Below are 8945 nucleotides of genomic sequence, written 5' to 3'. Positions count from 1 at the left end.
CGCACATGCGCGGACGTACAGTAGCCCCGAGACTGCCTTGCGTCTTCATGGGGCTGGCATGCAGAGTGCAGAGGAAATATCAGCCCACAGAGAGAAGCGCCTGATTGAAGTTCACTCAACTTTCTAGAGTTTTCCCTGTTAACACTATCAACGTTTCCCTTTACTGTGGCAATTGTGATTGAATCAACACATTATTAGCCACTTTCAATGCAACATACCGAAATTAAACAAACTATGGAAGAGATTCTGTTGTAGACAGAACACATCAGAGTACATGCACATGACAGAGCCGTAATCTACACAGACCAATGTGTCTTAGCCAATCACATCTGTAGTAGGCCTATATGCAAATAGACTATTGTCATATATAGACTGTGTTTACAGCTGTGGTCCTGAGTAGATGCGCTTGTTTTGAGATCAAAGAAAGAACTGCATGTAGCAGTTCATATCCTTTACTAGTTAGTGAGTTATTAGTTCAGTTATAGATCATTGGTCGTCAGCAATAGGGGGGTGATTGTTAGTGAGTTATTAGTTCAGTTATAGATCATTGGTCGTCAGCAATAGGGGGGTGATTGTTAGTGAGTTATTAGTTCAGTTATAGATCATTGGTCGTCAGCAATAGGGGGGTGATTGTTAGTGAGTTATTATTTCAGTTATAGATCATTAGTCGTCAGCAATAGGGGGGTGATTGTTAGTGATTTATTAGTCCAGTTATAGATCATTAGTATTCAACAATAGGGGGGTGATAGTTAGTGATTTATTAGTTCAGTTATAGATCATTAGTCGTCAGCAATAGGGGGGTGATTGTTAGTGAGTTATTAGTCCAGTTATAGATAATTAGTATTCAACAATAGGAGAGTGATTGTTTCCTAAAAGAGCACAAAACTAGACATCTCTGAAAAGCAAGTCAAGTAAAAAGCTTTCTTGCATTAAACAACACAACATTTTCAGTCACCTTGTCTGAAGGTCAAGCCCTGCGTTTTTTTCTCCAAAAGTCTCATGGAATGTAGGCATTGAACACAACACATTGGCTGCTGCTGTAGGCTGTATGATAGAATAGCTATTAAAATGTTAAGGGATGCATTTTCTCCATTGTTTTTTTTATGGTAGGCCACTCTGGTAGGTCTACATTATGATCAAATAGCCACAGTAGCCTACTTGGCCCCTAGATTTTATACTTATTTTGTTCTGTGGCATTTCTAGGAAGGAAAGAAGGATGAATGCCATCGAAAAGTATTCGAACACCCCGCCCCACCTCCGGAAGATGCCAAGACAGCCAGGGTGGTGACTTCCGGCTTGCTGAAGAAAGTTGAGCTGGGGAGGTTTGCTGGCTCCTGGGTTTTGCAAAATGGATAGCCAGGGAAGGAAAGTGGTGGTTTGTGACAATGGAACCGGGGTAAGTTTATGAGTGGAAAGCTGCAAATGCCAGAGTTCTATTAATGCGGTATTTTTCCAAGGCAGAATGACAGGAGAACATTTTTCTCTGAAACAGGAAGTGGATGATGTGTTGCTAGCGCTCTAACGTTAGCTAGATATGTCGGTGGGTAACGCTAGGCAGGAATGTCTGTCCGTTTTTACAATTATCTACCGCTGGCTAGCTATGTTGTCATCTTCCAATACATTCCATGAAAATCAATTTCACGGTGCAAAAATTAAATCGGCCTGTTAACTCAAACCTATTAAATCGTTTGACCCAGCTTTCGTGTTAGTTAGCTGGCTAACTAGTCAGGTCGGCTAACTAGCGTTAACTAACTACATTTTCACTCAATGTTGATGTCGACAGGCTTTGAATGTTTTGTAAATTCACATTTGTTTCTACTGGTCCCTATGCCTCACGTTATAACGACAGAATTAGTTAAGCTAGTTAACCATAACCCATGCTTGTGCGTTAATAGCTAACTGGCAATACCCGGTAGGACATCCAATATTTTTTTATGGAACGCTTTAAAATAGTTGCATCTGGAAATAGCGTCAGGGCTGCGCTCCTCCTGACAACTGTTTCTAGGGATTCTGAGGTCCCTCCGTCATTTATACCGGTGGGCTTAGACTAGGACCTAGGTAGTAAACATTGCTTACAGTACTCAGATCCTTCAAATCTGGACACACCAAAGGAGTCTTAGTGGTTGTTTTTGGATTGGACTTCTGACTCTCAGCAGTTTGAAGCGATGCTGGCATAGTGTATATGCAGCTAAAAAGTGCTCACTGTGAAGGGCTGAAGAAATTAGTCAAGCGGAAGTGAGACTAGTTTCTTAACCACGGCTATGATTCGAAGATACACACACACCACACACATTCACTGTTAGGCTAGAGCTTGTGACCCTTACTCAAGCCTACTGAAGCGAATGTCACAAATGTTGTCAGTAATTGCTTTCTGATGCCCGAAGAAGTGTGGACTATAATTTGGGCGTAACTTAATCTGTCGTTACTTCTGGGTAACAGATTAGTCATAATAACTAGGCTATTTTGCTTTGGGGAGTCAAATAAAGGCTTTGTCTTTCATGTTTGCCTCATCTCTCCACATCCTGTCCAACCGTGCTCACTCTCTTCCTCCTTTCTTTTAATTCAAACCAGTCCAATACAAACAATATTTATTGACATGGAAGGAACAGACCAGTGTTGCCAGGGCAATATACAGTGTTAATATATATATTTTTGAATATATTATCTCTTTCTCGCTCTCTCTGTATCTTTATTTTTAATCCCCGTCCCCGCAGGAGGCCTTTTTTAGTAGGCCGACATTGTATATAAGAATTTGCTCTTAACTGACTTGCCTAGTAAAATATTTTAACTAAAGAAAATATCTAAATATCTTTCACATATCTCTGTCTCTCTCTCAGTTTGTGAAGTGTGGCTATGCAGGCTCCAACTTCCCCGAGCACATCTTCCCTGCCTTGGTGGGCAGGCCAATCATTCGCTCCACAGCCAAAGTGGGCAACATTGAGATTAAGGTAATACTACTACGCTCCCCTCTCCTGTGCAACACTCCAACGTTGGTTCAAAAGTTACCCCGACACAACAACCCTATTCCTGGACCAAGAAGCATGGACTAGGCTTAATCTCATCTCTGTCTGTCATACTGGCTCCCTGAGTCTAGTAACACCTATTTTTAAAATGACATCCCTTCCTCTCTCTTTGTTTTACTGTCTGACTCTCTACTACACAGGTGTCAAACTCATTCCACGGGGGGCCGAGTGTCTGCGGGTTTTCGCTCCTCCCTTGTACTTGATTGATGAATTAACATCACTAATTGGTTAGGAACTCCCCACACCTGGTTGTCTAGGGCTTTATTGAAAGGAAAAAACAAAAACCTGCAGACACTAGGCCCTCCGTGGAATGAGTTTGACACCCCTGCTCTAATATATGCTCCACCTCCTTCACCTGTCATCACATGATGAAGTAGAATATTCAGAAGATGGTAAGTGGTGTGAATTCCTGGCTGGTGTGTGCAGGCCCATGCCCTCCCTGGTTGCCTGACAGGGAGAGAGAGTGATGCTGTGTTTTTTTACTACATAGCTACTACATTTGGAGTGCCTTTATTTGTTGTTGTTTTTTATGTTTCATTTGTCTCTATTGTCTCTAATTTGTGTTTAATTTGGCTAAATATTTGGCTTATTATAACATTTTAAGTACTTCTGTGGAGAAAAATGTATTCCTAATGACAAGGCAGAAAGAAATCTAGCGATTTTTAAGAGTCCACTCATTTCACTGTTTGGCTGTTCCTGTTTTTCATCTCAAGTTAGTTTAGCAGAAGGAACTTGAATGCTACATGGGCTGTGTCCCAAATGACATCCTATTCCCTATATAGGGTGAGCATACCTATTAAGGTCCCGTGTGGCTCAGTTGGTAGAGCATGGCGCTTGCAACGCCAGGGTTGTGGGTTCATTCCCCACGGGGGGACCAGGATGAATATGTATGAACTTTCCAATTTGTAAGTCGCTCTGGATAAGAGCGTCTGCTAAATGACTTAAATGTAATGTAAATGTAAGCCCGGGTACCTATTAAGCCCACTTCCAGCTTTGGATTCAAATATATAATAAAAAAACTAGTTTTATAATCAACTTTTTCCGTTGTTTATGTTTCAGCCGATTAATCTGGTTGTTATATCCATAGCAGTTTGTATTCTTAGCCAATCAGATGTTTTATTTTTAAGTTATTGACAGTTGTGTTCCTCTAGTGGCTAATTTCAAAGCGGAAGAAAAACGTTGGTGTTGAGGCAACCCTCAGATAACAAATTGTTCAGACATTCTTTGGTACCTCAGATAAGTGATTATACTTTCATGTAAAATTAATTAAATGAATATGTCTACATGCACATGCAGTGGTGGAACAAGTACTAAATTGTCATACTTGAGTAAAAGTAAATATACTTTAATAGAAAATGGCTCAAGTCACCTAGTAAAATACTACTTGAGTAAATAAATATACTTATTAATCGTAAATGTTATTGCTAAAATATACTTAAGTGTCAAAAGTATAAATCATTTCAAATCATCAATGAGTATAAACGTTCTACCACAACAAATGTTATTTTGGGGAAGCTTGTGAGTTGGGACATATAGGTTTTGTATGTGAACTACTTCTAAGACCCGTACATTCAGCTGTTCCCAACTCACTTCAGTCGAGCTAGAGGGAGGCTGTCCCGGCTGGTGCTAGCTCATGTGCAGATCACACCGCTGGTGCTAGCTCATGTGCAGATCACACCGCTGGTGCTAGCTCATGTGCAGATCACACCGCTGGTGCTAGCTCATGTGCAGATCACACCGCTGGTGCTAGCTCATGTGCAGATCACACCGCTGGTGCTAGCTCATGTGCAGATCACACCGCTGGTGCTAGCTCATGTGCAGATCACACCGCTGGTGCTAGCTCATGTGCAGATCACACCGCTGGTGCTAGCTCATGTGCAGATCACACCGCTGGTGCTAGCTCATGTGCAGATCACACCGCTGGTGCTAGCTCATGTGCAGATCACACGGCTGGTGCTAGCTCATGTGCAGATCACACCGCTGGTGCTAGCTCATGTGCAGATCACACGGCTGGTGCTAGCTCATGTGCAGATCACACCGCTGGTGCTAGCTCATGTGCAGATCACACGGCTGGTGCTAGCTCATGTGCAGATCACACGGCTGGTGCTAGCTCATGTGCAGATCACACGGCTGGTGCTAGCTCATGTGCAGATCACACCGCTGGTGCTAGCTCATGTGCAGATCACACCGCTGGTGCTAGCTCATGTGCAGATCACACCGCTGGTGCTAGCTCATGTGCAGATCACACCGCTGGTGCTAGCTCATGTGCAGATCACACCGCTGGTGCTAGCTCATGTGCAGATCACACCGCTGGTGCTAGCTCATGTGCAGATCACACCGCTGGTGCTAGCTCATGTGCAGATCACACCGCTGGTGCTAGCTCATGTGCAGATCACACCGCTGGTGCTAGCTCATGTGCAGATCACACCGCTGGTGCTAGCTCATGTGCAGATCACACGGCTGGTGCTAGCTCATGTGCAGATCACACGGCTGGTGCTAGCTCATGTGCAGATCACACCGCTGGTGCTAGCTCATGTGCAGATCACACCGCTGGTGCTAGCTCATGTGCAGATCACACCGCTGGTGCTAGCTCATGTGCAGATCACACCGCTGGTGCTAGCTCATGTGCAGATCACACCGCTGGTGCTAGCTCATGTGCAGATCACACCGCTGGTGCTAGCTCATGTGCAGATCACACCGCTGGTGCTAGCTCATGTGCAGATCACACCGCTGGTGCTAGCTTATGTGCAGATCACACCGCTGGTGCTAGCTCATGTGCAGATCACACCGCTGGTGCTAGCTCATGTGCAGATCACACGGCTGGTGCTAGCTCATGTGCAGATCACACCGCTGGTGCTAGCTCATGTGCAGATCACACCGCTGGTGCTAGCTCATGTGCAGATCACACCGCTGGTGCTAGCTCATGTGCAGATCACACCGCTGGTGCTAGCTCATGTGCAGATCACACCGCTGGTGCTAGCTGATGTGCAGATCACACCGCTGGTGCTAGCTCATGTGCAGATCACACCGCTGGTGCTAGCTCATGTGCAGATCACACCGCTGGTGCTAGCTCATGTGCAGATCACACCGCTGGTGCTAGCTCATGTGCAGATCACACCGATTTCTCAGAAAACAGCGTGTTTTAATTATCGTATGCTTACTTTGATTTTGAAACGCATGGGGATAATGTTGATATCCCTAATAATCAATGAACTTGAGCATAACTGTCTTTAGTCGTCATTTAAGTTGATTACAACACAACAACTACCGTTATGCATATTGTGTATCTAACCCTGGTGCCTTTACCAAGATTAGAAACCTCTGTGCTCTCTCCAAGATGTTTGGAGTGGACAGGTAGTCGTTGATGTAGAGAGAGAAGATGATGATCAGGGTTGAGTGATATCAGTGATGGAAGACCTACAAGTGGTGGACAAACATGCAAACAAATGAGGGACAATGAGATGACTATTGGGCGACTACTCGTGCACTTTTGGCTGGGGGCATTGTCGTATTGTGATTGTGTTTTATGGTCCCCCACCTGTACCGTTGTAATACAACAGTAGAGGCAGATTGTCTTCAGATGTGGTTTAGGAAGACCAGTTGAACTTATTAACAACAACAGTAGAGGCAGATTGTCTTCAGATGTGGTTTAGGAAGACCAGTTGAACTTATTAACAACAACAGTAGAGGCAGATTGTCTTCAGATGTGGTTTAGGAAGACCAGTTGAACTTATTAACAACAACAGTAGAGGCAGATTGTCTTCAGATGTGGTTTAGGAAGACCAGTTGAACTTATTAACAACAACAGTAGAGGCAGATTGTCTTCAGATGTGGTTCAGGAAGACCAGTTGAACTTATTAACAACAACAGTAGAGGCAGATTGTCTTCAGATGTGGTTTAGGAAGACCAGTTGAACTTATTAACAACAACAGTAGAGGCAGATTGTCTTCAGATGTGGTTCAGGAAGACCAGTTGAACTTATTAACAACAACAGTAGAGGCAGATTGTCTTCAGATGTGGTTTAGGAAGACCAGTTGAACTTATTAACAACAACAGTAGAGGCAGATTGTCTTCAGATGTGGTTTAGGAAGACCAGTTGAACTTATTAACAACAATAGTAGTACAGCAAATGGGAATCAGCTGTCAGATAATGAATTGAAAGTTGTGATGGTGTGTGTGATGATGGTGTGTGTGTGTGTGTGTGTGTGTGTGTGTGTGTGTGATGATGGTGTGTGTGTGTGTGTGTGTGGGATGGTGTGTGTGTGATGATGGTGTGTGTACATGGCTGTTGATTGGCAGAACAGACAGGATGGAAGCAGCAGGTCTTCATTGAAAACACATGGCACTGCCAGACGGGGGCTCCTTCAGTGCCAAAACACACACTGTATCAACTGTTTCTCTAAGCTGGTCCTAGATCTGTTTGACCCTAACTTTGACCATAGCAGTTGGCTCAAGACATTACAAACAGATCTGGGACCAGTCTACGGTTTCTAAACGTATTGTGTCAAGTAGCTTCCGTAGGCACAGTTTTCTAGTCTGCACTGATGACAGTCAGGCTCAGTGTATGCCAGGGAAATAGGAAACGTTGTGTGACTAACACTTGGCTAACCAATCATGTAGTGATTCCCAATGCCGGGTTTGCATGTAACTCTGCCTGTGCCTTGCTCAAATGAGACTGAATCTGAACTTGACATGCATGCAGATTTTCAGGCAAACCTCCCGTTGACGTCAATGAATGATCCATGTAAGTTACTTGCATGTGTCTCAAGTTTAGGATTGTACCCGTTGTGAAATTACACAGAGTGCGCTGGTCAGAAAAGGAACAGGTTTTAAGAGTGAATGCATGGAAACATGCTGTGTTGAATAATGCATGCTGGGTAATTGCTGACAGGTGTGACTGGCCTCTTTTGAGCCCTGCGTATGTGTATATGCCATTACTGTCTTGTTAGGCCATCATGGAGGCTGTGTTGACATTCCCCTCTGTTACTGCTTGCTCTGGTGAAAGGTGACGGTACAACGAAGCTAACTGTCTGATTTCTCCAGGGTCGTATTCATAAGGCCCTCCAACGATCGAACCCAAACTATCCCACGGAGAACAACCACCTGATCTTGTCCAATAAGAAAAAAACGCTTGTTTCTGTTTACTGTTGCAAAATGCTTTGTCACGTCGTGTGCTAATGAACACGACCCGGGGGTGTCTATCTGACCTTAAACCCCTTAACGTCTATAGGACCTGATGGTGGGCGACGAGGCCAGCGAGCTGCGCTCCATGCTGGAGGTGAACTACCCCATGGAGAACGGCATCGTGAGGAACTGGGACGACATGAAGCACCTGTGGGACTACACCTTCGGGCCTGAGAAGCTCAACATCGACTCCAGGAACTGCAAGATCCTGCTCACCGAGCCGCCCATGAACCCCACTAAGAACCGAGAGAAGATCATCGAGGTGTGTATGTCGGAGGGGGGGTGTAGCAAGTTGACTCCAAGTGCATAGCAACAGCTAGCTGCCACTCTGATCTCGTTACCATATGAGAACTAATGTAGGGACATCTGTGTGAGGATCAGTGGGTTCATCATTAACAGAGCTCTAAAGCTGTGTGAGGATCAGTGGGTTCATCATTAACAGAGCTCTAAAGCTGTGTGAGGATCAGTGGGTTCATCATTAACAGAGCTCTAAAGCTGTGTGAGGATCAGTGGGTTCATCATTAACAGAGCTCTAAAGCTGTGAGGATCAGTGGGTTCATTAACAGAGCTCTAAAGCTGTGTGATGGTCAGTGGGTTCATCATTAACAGAGCTCTAAAGCTGTGAGGATCAGTGGGTTCATTAACAGAGCTCTAAAGCTGTGTGATGGTCAGTGGGTTCATCATTAACAGAGCTCTAAAGCTGTGAGGATCAGTGGGTTCATTAACAGAGCTCTAAAG

The 8945-nt window shown here is 44.4% G+C and overlaps 1 protein-coding gene across 1 annotated transcript in view; it reads left to right on the top strand.

Annotated features, from left to right (window-relative positions):
* The first annotated feature begins 1269 nt into the window (after positions 1-1269).
* The window catches only part of LOC129865063 (actin-related protein 2-A-like), a 21427-nt gene continuing 13751 nt past the window's right edge, over positions 1270-8945 (top strand). The window contains exons 1-3 of the mRNA XM_055937520.1: positions 1270-1396; positions 2838-2948; positions 8254-8469. Coding sequence (XP_055793495.1) covers positions 1349-1396; positions 2838-2948; positions 8254-8469 — 375 coding nt within the window. The 5' untranslated portion in view covers positions 1270-1348. The remainder of the gene's footprint in view (positions 1397-2837; positions 2949-8253; positions 8470-8945) is intronic.

Source organism: Salvelinus fontinalis, chromosome 1 (assembly GCF_029448725.1).
Source record: "Salvelinus fontinalis isolate EN_2023a chromosome 1, ASM2944872v1, whole genome shotgun sequence".
Taxonomy (NCBI): domain Eukaryota; kingdom Metazoa; phylum Chordata; class Actinopteri; order Salmoniformes; family Salmonidae; genus Salvelinus; species Salvelinus fontinalis.
The sequence above is the reverse complement of the archived record's forward strand: the minus strand, read 5'-3'. Positions and strand labels throughout refer to the sequence as shown.